Consider the following 13171-nt stretch of genomic DNA (forward strand, 5'->3'; position numbering starts at 1 on the left):
ACTCTGAAGAAGATTTAGTCAGATACAAGAGAGGTGTTTCTGAGAGGAAGATAGCACCACCAGCAAAGAAGGCCAGACTTGACGGAGCTTCTGGAAGCGGATCTTCAGCTCCTCTGCAAATCTCAACTGGTAAGTCTGTTCCTCCTGTCTCCTCTAATCTTCAGATGGCTTCCTCTAACCCTCTCTCCTCTCAACCCATTTGTACTACATCTGAAATCCCACCCTCAATCACCAGAACCTCCCAACCTACACCAGTTCTAAACATAGCCAGAACCTTCATTCCTCCCTCTATACCTGCACAAACTCACCAAAGCACTTCTTCTTCTTCATCATCCTCTATGCCAGAATCACCTCCCTACGTTACTGTTTCCTCTGACCCTGAACCTTCTGATCCTGACTCTCCAACAATAGCCACTCTATATGCTCATAGACTTGCTTCACAACAACCACAAACCACAGAACCTGAAACAACTTCACTTCCACCACAACAAACAACCACCATCCCCTCTGAAACTCTACCCTCTGAAATTCAACCATCTGATCCTTACACCTCTGATATCACCCCACCAATTCTTCCCGCTGTCCCAGAACCAGAATCCGAACCTTTAGATTTAAACCCACTTTATGCTTCATCCCCCAGTCTTCAACCAGAAGCAGAATCTGAACCCCAACCTGAGTCAGAATCTGAACCTCAAACCTTGAATCTCAGCCCTCCACCTCATACCTCTGAACCAGAACCTGAACCTGAGCTTTCTAAACCTACCCTTAAGGAAGCCATCTTTATGATTGCAGAGGCTTCAGCTCAAAAGGTTGATTCTCTGGTCACTAACTCTGAAATCAGTGATGATCCTGAATCTGTAAGGACACACTGGAACAGAGTCATTGGCTGGATGACATCAGAGTCCTTTAGGCTGAAGAGCATATCTGAACAAGTCAGAAATGACTACATCAGAAATGCTGAGGTAAGACTCCAGGAGAGACTTGCCAGAGAGGCTGAAGCCAGAAGGCTTGAGGAAGAGAGGTTGGCTAGAGAAGCAGAAGAAGCAAGAAGAATAGAAGAGGAAAGAATTGCTCAGGAAGCAGAAATCCTAAGGCAACAAGAAGCTGAAGCTAAGGCTCTGGCAGATGTAGAAGCTCAAGCTGCTGCAGAAGCTGAAGCCCAGCAGGCTCTGACTCAGGGGGAGTCTTCAACTGCTGTTCCCATGATCCTTCAGACTCTGAAGGACCTTAAGGAAGATCAGAACATCCTCCGAGACAGAATGGACAAGCAAGATACCGTCAATGAGAACATCCAGAAGATGCTTGCCATGATCTTGCAGAAATTGCCTCAGAACCCTTAGGCACTTAGGATTTTATGTCTTTGCTTGCTATTTTGTTGTTTTTGCTTCTGTCTTCTTTTTGGATCTAATGTTTTGTTCTTGATCTTTTTGAATCTGATGTTTTGTGTTTCTATTTTTAATGAAATGTTTTTCTCTTTAATTCAATTTTTTTTAACTATGTCTTTTTGATTCTGACAAAAAGGGGGAGAAATCATTAAATAGCTCTGATGAAAATTGTCTAAAAACCTTATGCACTCTGCAACAATTGTAGAAATAGCTCTGATAAAAATAACTCTGATTAAATAGCTCTAACATTAAATTTAAGAAATTGCAGAAAGTTTTCAGAAATCTCATTACTTGGAAAGCTCTGGTAAGAACTTCTGAACTCCCTAGCACTAACTCAGGGGGAGCTTTTGTCTATCTGATCTTATTTTATTCATGTTTCATCTGCTATTTTAAGTTGTTTTGTCATCATCAAAAAGGGGGAGATTGTAAGAACAAAAATTGTTCTACAACAGATTCCTTGATTTTGATGATAACAAAGGATGAAACCAAAAATGGCACCCTAACGAAAAGTTTCTAAGTGTGCAGGGTTCTAAAGAAAGAAGAAATGAATCTGATGATGTCATCATATGTACAACAAGATCAGATACAAATTCTAGAGTATTAGGAGCATCTGAAGTGGAAGCACGTTCAAGAAAGTCTAGAAGCTCTGACTCTGGACAAAACTGCAAAGTATCAGAAGCATCTGAACATGAAGTAAAGTCTAGAAGCTCTGATTCTGGAGAAACGTTATCTGTATATTCTGAAAGTTATCAGCGCCATCTGAACTCTCAAGAGATCAACATCAGAAGCAAGATTCCAAGATTCTCCAGAAAACACAAATACTCTGATTATGGATTTGCTAATCATGAAGAAATAACGTTCAAGTCAAGTAAAGATTTTCAAATAGATTTCCTAAACAGAGAAAGAGACGTTAATCTCCACTTCCAAGAGAGAAGATACTACTTGTGGTAAGTAGTCACTTCAAAGACGAAAAGTTAAACTGCAGAAGCTATTTAAGTGATGGAGTAAACTCAGTTTAATATCCACCAGATTCAACCACTACTTCAACTCATATATAAATAGAGCTGCAATCAACATTCAGTAACAAGAAATCAACTAGCCAAAACTATACTGAATTATTTCACGCTCAAGAAAATCATCTTTGCTCTCAAAGAATTTCACTAAGCTTTTACTTATTAAGTGAAAAATCTGTTCTTAAGTTTGTAATACTTGCTTTCCTAGAAGCACTCTAGATTACATATCTTGTATCTTTTATTTGTTTGATTTCCTCAAGTGACTTTGTGTGGTCTGTAGACTTGAGAAGACTAAGAGATTTTCTTCTCTCTTAGGTGTTGTTTGTAATCTTTCAAGATTAGTGGATTAAGTCCTTGTTGAAGGCGAAATCACCTTGGCCGGGTGGACTGGAGTAGCTTTGTGTTATAAGCGAACCAGTATAAAATCCTTGTGTGATTTTCTTTTTGAAAAGCGCTTATTTTTCCAAACAATTCAAACCCCCCCCTTTCTTGTTTTTCTCACCTTCACCCTTCTGGAACTTTAACTTCACTTAGAAACTTACACAATGTTTTTTTCTCCTTTCTAGATAGAGTATAAGCAGCAGGCGGTAGATATGTTCGTTTTCCTTTCTTCAAGGGTCCTAATTCAGTTCTTATTCCCATCGCTATCAAGTCCTTTCTTGTCTTAAGGTCATCCTTAGACTTTCCTTGTATATTGAGTAACGTGCCAATAACACTTTCAAATACATTTTTTTCAATATGCATAACATCAAGAAAATGTCTCACATACAAGGACTTCCAATACGGCAATTCAAAAAAAACTGACCTCTTCTTCCAGCCACTTTTGACAAGTGTGTGGGCAAAAGGCTTGCCAAACTGAGTATCCAAATCTTTCACCTTTTCAAAAATTTGATCACCCGTCAATATAGGTGGAGCTCTGCCTTGTTCTGTCTCTCCATTGAACGCCTTTCTCCATCCACGGTAGTGATGATTTGAATTTAAGAATCTTCGATGACCGAGAAAGACATTCTTCTGACCAAACTCCAAGCGTTTCCAATCTGTTTTATCTTCACAAATAGGACACACACATTGACCTTTTATGCTATACCCTGATAGATTTCCGTATGCTGGAAAATCATTAATTGTGCCAAACAACATCGCCCTCAAGTTGAAACTTTCTTTCCTATATCCATCATAAACCTCCACACCGGTCTCCCACAAAATCTTTAAATCTTCGATTAAGGGCTTCAAGTACACGTCTATGTCATCCCCTGGTTGTTTAGGTCCAGAAATCAACATAGACAACATCATGTACTTACGCTTCATACATAGCCATGGAGGTAGGTTATAAATCATAATAATCACAGGCCATGTACTGTGTGAGATACTCTGGATACCGTGTGGGTTTATTCCATCAGTAGATAATGCCAAGCGAAGGTTTCTTGATTCTTCTCCAAATTCAGGATAATCATTATCAATTTTCAACCACTGTGGTGAATCTGCCGGATGTCGATACTTTCCATCTATAATTCTTTCATCTGCATGCCAGGTCAAGTGTCTTGAATCGGTTTCACTATGAAACATGCGTCTAAATCTCGGAATAACAGGAAAATACCACAAGACTTTTGCTGGAGACAACTTGTTCTTATATCGCGAGACACCGTATTTAGGACACTCATTTAACGATACATACTCATTTCGAAACAAAACGCAATCGTTTGGACATGCATGTATCTTATCATAGCTCATTCCAATAGAGCACAACATCTTTTTGGTCTCATATGTTCGATTGGGAAGAACATTATCCTCAAGAAGCATATCTTTCAAAAGGGCTAATAACTCTGTGAAACTTTTATCCGACCATCCATTGCCCGCCTTTAAGTTGTACAACTTTAATACCGCAGACAATCTTGTGAATTTAGTGCAACCATCATACAAAGGTTTCTCTGCATCACTTACCAACCTCTCAAACATTTCGGGACAATCCTTAAGATCTCCTTCAAGTGCTTCTGCAATCTCTTCAACTCGATCACAATCGTATGTATCTGCGCCACTATAGTTTGAGGCATAGGTCGTACTATCCCCCAGTTCAACATTCTCGTTACTTTTCTCACCATGCAAATTCCAACATGTATAACTTCGATCAATTCCATGCCTCATTAGATGCGATGTCAACTGAACTGCGTCAACCCGTTTCCCATAACAACAACCCAAGCAAGGACATATCATTCTACTGGGGTCTTCGGCGTGCGCAACGACAAACTTAACGAATTCTGATACCCCATTCTCGTACTCTCTCGACAATCGATTGGAAGACATCCATGTATTATCCATTACTAATTAGAATAAACAAAAAACAATTTCAGAAGAGAAACCAAAAATGGGATGAGACAAAATAATTTCGCTTTATTGAGTTAGTCTCTGTGCAGGGCATTCATGTCTCCATTTACTCTATCAAAGCAATAGTGCAAGTAATAATGTATGCTAGAATAAATACACTCATAAGCTGCATAGTGTACCTTTGATTGGTAGAAGGAGGAAACGTCGTAGATCTAACAGAGGTGGAAGGAGAACGCCTTAGAAGTAGCGAAAATCGTAGCAGTGAGAACCCTAACGTGAAAAAGAACGAAAATAACAGAGAGTGAAATAACAAAACGCGCAGTATGTTATAATTTTAATGCTTACTAAAGGGGACCTTAGAGGGCGCTTGTGGAAAAAAAGCGCCCTCTAAAGGGGGCCTAATAGGGCGCTTATGAAAGCGCTCTCTAAGGCTTTCCAGAAGCGCTTTATAAACTGGAAATGCACATGGACTTATAGAGCGCTTCTTTAAAAGCGCCCTCTAAGGGTAACCTTAGAGGGCGCTTTCTAAAAAGCGCCATGTATTGTTGTCCCTCTATCTCCTCCTTATTTTTTCGCTTCACCTTAGAGGGCGCTTTATTGCAAAAGCGCCCTCTAAAGTGCGCTGTCTATTCCAGTTGTTCGCTCCTTATTTTTTCGCTTCACTTTAGAAAGCGCTTTTGTAATAAAGCGCCCTCTAAGGTGCGCTGTCTATTCCAGTTTTTGGCGTAGTGTGATAATGTTGTCCTGTGTACTTACCATACTTCACCCGACTATGAATGGTTACTTACATCATGGGTTGCAGAAGAACGTCAGATGAAGTCTGGTCGGGTTTATAAGATGGGTTGATGTTCATCGTCTAACTAAAAGTAGATGTGATAATATCTAATATAGCTAGTCTTATTTTATATGAAGTTCTTGTTTAATAGTTAATGAACGGGAGATATTCATAAATGAGTCTTGTATTTATGTTCATGATGCTTCACAATTCAATTGTTTGAGCAATCATGAAGATATATGACCACATTTCTTAAAATGTATACTTTTTAAGGATTAAAATTACAATCTTGGAATTATTATTGTTTTGAAAATTGTTGGTGCACAAGGTGATAAAGATGAACAATGAACAAGAGAGAGAAGAGAGAATAATAATAAACTTCCACTACTCTTGAAATGGTTACAAAATGGTTGCACTGAAAAATGCCCACACACACTGCAGAAGGAATAAAAGGTACAATTTATTCACACCAGTCACTTGCTTAAATACAAATGAAACTTTAGGGTAATACTAAAATATTCTCTAACAAACTTTGTCTACAAGTTTATCAAAATATGAATTAATTCTAACACCATCCCTTAATTCATATTCAACTTAACCAAAACTAACAACATTAATTCCATCCCTCAAGCGGAGAAAATGATCAGTCTTGATCGCCTTCGTCAGAATATTCGCCTGCTTCTTCTGGGTGCTATAGTGCATAACTTCTAGCACTCCATTCTGAACCTAATTTCTCATAAAGTGATATTTAGTCTCAATATGCTTTATTCTGCCATGCAAATTGGGTTCTTGGCAAGATTGATTGTAGACTTGTTATTAATCATCAACTTCAGAGGCTTGTTTACCTTGATCTTTAGATCCTGCAGTAAATTCAGAAGCCACACGGTTTGACATGCAGCCACAACAGCTACAATATATTCTGCTTCACATGTTAACAAAGAAACCACTAGTTGCTTCTTGGAACATCAAGAAATAGGACTTCCCAGAAACTTAAACAAGTACCCATAAGTACTTCTTCTGTTAACTCTGTCTCCACACCAATCAGAATCAAAGTAGCTTAGAAGTTCTGAGCCAGTTTCAGCACCAGAAGGGAACAAAACTCCATACTTCAAAGTTCCCTTTATATACCTTAGAATTCTGATAGCAGACTGGTAATGAGACCACTTCGGTTTACTCATAAACCTACTCACCATTCCAACTACATAACAAATATCAGGTTTGGTATTACACAAATACCTCAGAGACCCTACCAATTGCTTGAACATTGTCGCATCTACATCATCACCATCAGAATCAAAATCTAATTTCTGATTTGTATCAGCAAGTGTGACAACAAACTTACAATTCAGCAGCTCAAACCTCTTCAGAAGCTCAAGTTTGTATTTCAGCTGATCTAAGATTATGCCTTTCTCAGAGTACATAATCTTCATCCCTAGAAAATAAACCATATTTCCTAGATCAGTCATCTCAAACTCATTCATCAGCTCCTTCTTGAACTTAGTTATCTCATGTTCACAACTTCCTGTTAGCAATATGTCATCAACATACAGACACACCAGAATCATATTGCCTTCAGAAGTATTATAAAATCCCTGCTTCTTGAAAAATCAATCAATTTTCAGATTCCAAGCTCTAGGGGCTTGCTTTAGTCCATACAAGGATTTGTGTAATCTGTACACCATCCCTTCCTGATTCTTTTTCTCAAATCCAGGAGGTTGTGACACATAAACCTCTTCTTCTAATGGAACGCTAAGAAATGCATATTTCATGTCTAAATGCATCAGAGGCCAATTCCTGTTAGCAGCTATCGTAATCACTAACCTGATTGTTTCATGTCTTGCTACAGGCGCAAACACTTCAAAGTAATCTAACCCAAGTTTCTGCAGAAAAACTCTTACAACTAACCTTGCTTTTTGTTTGCCAGTTGATCCATCTGGCTTTAGCTTCTCCTTATAAACCCATTGCATGCATGACTTTCTTGTTCTTTGGATGTTCTGTCAGCTTCCAAGTCTTGTTTTTCTCTATGGCATCAAGTTCTTCTTTCATGGCCTTCAGCCAGACTTTCTGCTTGAGAGCTTCTTCCGTACTCACAGGTTCAAAGTCTACTAACATGGCACACATAATAATTTCCCCTTCAGAATCTACTTTAGTATCTTGCAACATGTCAAATTTTGCAAACCTTCTCGGAATGTTTATGATTCTTTGTGGCCTCTGAAATTGTTCAGAACCTTATGATTTCGGAACAATTTCAGATGCTAGAACTCCAGAAGTACTAACTTCAAAAGCATGACATCCTTCAGAATCTGGAATATTCCTAGAATCTGGACTACCACCAGAATCTGAATCACCATCCGAATCTAGATCAGAATCATATTCTTCCTCAGAATCAATCTCGCCTTCTGATTATGACTCACTCTCATAATCATTTTCAGACTCTCACTCATCTTCAGAATCATAATCAATATCTTCAGAAGTTAACTCTACACTGGAGTTGGATTGAGACTTGCTCCAATACCCATACTTCTGACTCTTTCACAATAGCATCTCTGCTGAATTCAACCTTATTAGTGAATGGACAATAAAGCTTATACGCATTTGCACTGTGATATCCCTCCAGTAACATCACCTTGCTTCTATCATCTAGTTTATTTCTAGTAGCATCTGGAACGTGTTTATAACACACATAACCAAATACTCTAAAATGACTCACACTTTGCTTATCTCCAATCCACGTCTCAAAAAGGAACAATTTCCTTCATCTTCTTAGTTGGACACCTGTTGAGCACATATGCTGCAGCGGCAACAACTTTTCCCCATAAAGTGTTAGGAAGCTTCTTCTCCTTTAGCATGTTCCTTGTCATATGAAGCAAAGTTCGATTTCTCCTTTCAGTAAGACCATTGTGTTGAGAAGTAGATGGAGCAGTCACTTCATGCTTAATTCCATTTTCTTGACAAAACTTCTTGAACTCTGTAGAGTTATACTCACCTCCACCATCAGTTCTGAGAATATTCAGAGCCTGACCACTCTATTTCTCAGCCTTGATTATGAATTTCTTAAATTCAGCAAACACCTTATGTTTTAACTTTATAAAGGATACCCATGTCATCCTTGTGAAATCATCCAAAAATGACACAAAGTATTTATTCCCTCCTAGTGAAGGTTCTAGAAATGGTCCACACACATCATAATGCACTACTCCCAAAGCATGTTTTGCTCTTGGAGCTACTTCTGATGCAAATGGCAGTCTTGGTTGCTTCCCTCTCATGCACATATTGCATGACTTTAATAGTTTCTTAATTGCAGGAATTCCACGTACCCATATCTTTGAATTCAGATGCCCTAAGCTTCTGAAGTTCAAATGACAAAATCTTTTGTGCCACAACTCACTTTCCTTCACAACACTTGTTTCGCTAAGACATTTAGAGTCTGTAGTTTTAACATTCACCTTGAATGTTCTAATCCTTCGTTATTCTTACCCCATAGTCAGCTTCTGATCACAGTCCTACAACTTTAAAAGATTGTCCTTCATGGTAATTGAGAATCCCTTCTCAATTAATTTACCTACACTCATCGGATTTCTCTTCATGCCAGGAACATACCAGACGTTTTGAATTAACGCATATTTTCCATTATTTAGAATCACTCTAATATTCCCAATTCCCTCAACATTCAAATACTTATCATTAACACATCTGATCTTGGTCCTCTTCCTAGAGTCAAAATCAACCAGCCATTTCTTATTTCCAATAAGATGGTTTGAACAACTAGTGTCCATATACCACCAGTCTTCTAGAGACGCACTATCAAAATCAAAAGCCATTAATAGCACATACTCATCATCAGAACTTCTGGCTATATTCGCTTCTTCTGATTTCCTCTCCTTATTTGACCAACAATATGCAAAGAAGTGGCCAAACTTCTTACAATTGTAACATTGAACTTTTCTCTTGTCATACTTCTCTTTTCCCTTCTGACTTCCAGAAGTTAAGGTTTCTGACTTCTGATACCTACCGTGTCTTTTCTTGGATTCTGACCAAGACTGCTTCTGATCTTTCTTGACAAAAGAAGCTTTCAGAGTCTGCTCTACCTCTCTCTTAGAGGTTCTTTCAGTCAGACGCAACTTTTGCGCCTCTGGACTTCTTTGCAGCTATTCGATTCTCATGGTACTCAGATCCTTAGAATGCTCAATTTCTACAATGATCTAATCAAACTGAGGAGTAAGAGATCTAAGTACCTTCTCAATGATACTTTCTTCAGAGAGAGTTTCTCCACAAAACTTCATCTCATTTGTGATCAAAATCACTCTAGAGATGTAGTTAGGTGCCTTCTCATTGTTCTTCATGTTGAGATTCTCATACTGCTTACATAGAGACTAAAGCTTTACCTTTTTTACTGATGCATCACCATCGTAGCACCACATTAGTGTGTCCTACGTAGCCTTCACCGTCGTTAAATCAATATTTTTATCAAACACGTTCACATCCACACACTGGTGAATGTAGAACAACGCCTTCTGATCCTTCTTCCTCAGATCACGCTGAGCATTTCTTTATGCATCTGTTGTGTTTTCTGGAAGTACAACATGAACGTAACCGTCGTTGATGAGATCAAGAATATCTTGAGCTCCAAACAACACACGCATCTGAATCATCCAAAGTTCTTGCCATCGAACACTGGAAGCTTGGTACTCAGATTACCGTTTCCATTCATTTTCAACCTTGTGCAATACACTCAGATCTCACCTAAACACAATATTTCACAATCCCGCAGAATCAAGATATGTGATTCTGTTACGATTCTGAACAGAAATTCAACATGAATTCTCTGAATAAAAATCAATCACACAACGCCTCACTGTTTCACTCGTGTGTTCTGTAGTGTTTCCCCGTGGATCTGAATCGGAGCTCTAGATATCAATTATAGGTGTACAAGGTGATAAAGATGAACAATGAATAAGAGAGAGAAGAGAGAATAATAAAAAAACATCCATTACTCTTAAAATGGTTGCACTGAAAAATGCACACACAGATTGCAGAAGGAATAAAAGGTATAATTTGTTCATACCACTCACTTGCTTAAATACAAGTGGGACTTTAGATAAATACTAAAATACCCTCTAACAAATTTTGTCTACAAATTTCTCAAAATATGAATTAATTATATAAAATTTACTTTTGTCAATTTGTTTGGCGAGTAATTTAACTTCCAATAAACATTTATGAAATATATTTAATTGTATTTCCGATAACATAAAAATAGATTATATTTAAGATCACATATGTAAGAATAAATTTGCCATCCATTTTAAAAACACCCTTAGAAAAGGTTAATATTATATTTCAAGGAAGTATTGGGCAATTTTTTAAAATTAAAATTAAGAAATTTTTATAAGAAAACTTTAACATTCACACTTCTTCCACCTTCCATGAAAAACTCTTAAGTTATAATTTTCTTGAGTAATAAGTTTTTTAAAGGAAAAGTATATTAATTTAGAAAAAAATCAAAGATTAAAATTAATTAGAACTCAAACAGAAGTGCAAGAAATAGAAAAAAAAAAAAAACTAAGCATAAAAAACCGACAAGAAAAAAAAAACAAAGCACCCTCACCTAGAACCCACCTACACCAGCACAAGTCACCGGTAGCAAAGAGAACTACTACACAACACACCAAAGGGGGTCGTAGAGGCCCCAAGCTTGTACTTCATCCTTGGTTGATTAATCTAGGATTTATTTATTAAAAAATATATTCTAAAAAAATTAGTTATATAAATTATATAGGATTCTGGATAATTTAAAAAAAAAAATTAAATTTTAGTAACAAGTTTTATAATTTTTTAAATACACATTTTTATTATTTAAATTATATCATATACTAAGAAAAATATTATGTTGATAAAATATTCAATATGTTGACCTATTTAATGCTCTTACAAAATAAAAAATAAATATTTAAATAATCATGTAAATTTTAAATATAGAGTAAATTTGTTGAATATAGTTACTTATTCAAAAAATAAAATATAATTATGTTTAAAATATTGTTTATATTGATTTTATAACTCAAAATTATTTACTAAAATACCTAAACTTGTATTCTAACTAGAACACTCCAAGAATAAAACGTGAAAAAAAATACATTCATAAAGAAATTAATAATTTATTTTAAAACTTAATAGTTAAATTAAATTTTGCACGCAAAGTACTTCACGTTACCATATTTTTCTCGCCCTCAAAAATTTAACTCACGCAATCACACACCTATATGTTTATTTTTGAGAATATAAATTGAGCTCTTACCATACCATTCTTACACAACAACAAAGAAAGAGGACGAAAATATTAAGGGAAGAACTTGTGGTAAGTTGTATGCCTTTACTAAATTTTTTTATAAACTTTTTGAATTTTTGAATCTTCATTCATGATTTTATACTAACTATAAATCAAACAAAGTTAGATGTGCTTGTTCTTACATAATCTATTTCATGTTCAATTAATTAGACATGTTTTACTAACATGTATAAGTGTGTGTGGTGTAGACATGGATCATTCAAACAACGAAATTTTTTCAGAAGTAACAAACAAGACAATATCAAAAATCAAACATAATCGGAGATTGTCTGATAATGTTGTCATGTGTACTTACCATGACAAGACTTCACCTGGATATGAATGGTTACTTACAGCATGGGTCGCAGAAGAACGTCGGATGAAGTCTGGTCGGGTTTATAAGGTAACAATAACATGCTTCTAATTTATTTTGTTTTGTTTCCTTTAATTAAGAAGATTGAGGATCAAATGTGTCTCAGAAGAACGTCGGATGAAGTTTGACCGTTGCTAAAATCTTAACTTTATAATTTTCAAAACATAGATAAAAAACATTGATATATTTATCTCTTTTGTGCAGTATTTTTATGATCCAGAAGGAAATCTTTATAAAAGTAAGAGTGAGGTTACAGCAGCATGGGAGAAAGATGGGTTGGTGCTCATCGACTAATGAATAGTAGATGTGATGATATCTGATATAGCTAGTGTTATTTTATATTAAGTTCTTGTTTAATAGTTAATGAACGAGAAATCTTCATGAATGAGTCATGTATTTATGTTCATGATGCTTCAGAAGTTAATAGTATGAGCAATCATGAAGATATATAACTATATTTTTCAAATCAAATTCCTTAAAGTGTATCTGTTTCAAGGATTAAAATTACAATCTTGGAATTATTATTATTTTTGAAATATTATTATATGGAATTTATTCTTTTTATTTTGTTTGGAGAGTAATTTAGCTTCCAATAAACTTTTATAAGATATATTTAATTTTATTTTCGAGAATAGAAAAATAATTGATATTTAAGATCAGATGGCTGAGAATAAATTTGTAATACATGAAAACAAAACGCCATCAGACAAGGTTAAGATTATATTTTAAGGAAGTATTGGACAAATTTTTAAAATTAAATTTAAGAAATTTTTATGAGAAAACTTTAACATTCACACTTCTCCCACCTTCTATAGAAAAATCTTAAGTTAGAGTTTTTCTTGAATAATAAGTTTTTTTAAAATGAAAAGTATATTAATTTAGAAAAAATCAAAGTTTACAAGAAAAATTGACAAGAAAAAAAAAACAAAGCACCGTCACCTAGAACCTATCTACACCAGCATCCAGCACAAGCCACTC

General features: G+C 35.9%; 1 protein-coding gene across 1 annotated transcript; it reads left to right on the forward strand.

Annotated features, from left to right (window-relative positions):
- Positions 1-11778: 11778 nt before the first annotated feature.
- LOC127115585 (uncharacterized) lies at positions 11779-12654 on the forward strand. The gene is made up of 3 exons (XM_051047098.1): positions 11779-11850; positions 12030-12223; positions 12398-12654. The coding sequence occupies exons 2-3, from the start codon at positions 12032-12034 to the stop codon at positions 12485-12487; spliced, it is 282 nt and encodes a 93-aa protein (XP_050903055.1). The 5' UTR covers positions 11779-11850; positions 12030-12031; the 3' UTR covers positions 12488-12654.
- Positions 12655-13171: the final 517 nt, after the last annotated feature.

The sequence above is a fragment of the Lathyrus oleraceus genome, chromosome 1, assembly GCF_024323335.1.
Source record: "Lathyrus oleraceus cultivar Zhongwan6 chromosome 1, CAAS_Psat_ZW6_1.0, whole genome shotgun sequence".
Classification (NCBI taxonomy): Eukaryota; Viridiplantae; Streptophyta; class Magnoliopsida; order Fabales; family Fabaceae; genus Lathyrus; species Lathyrus oleraceus.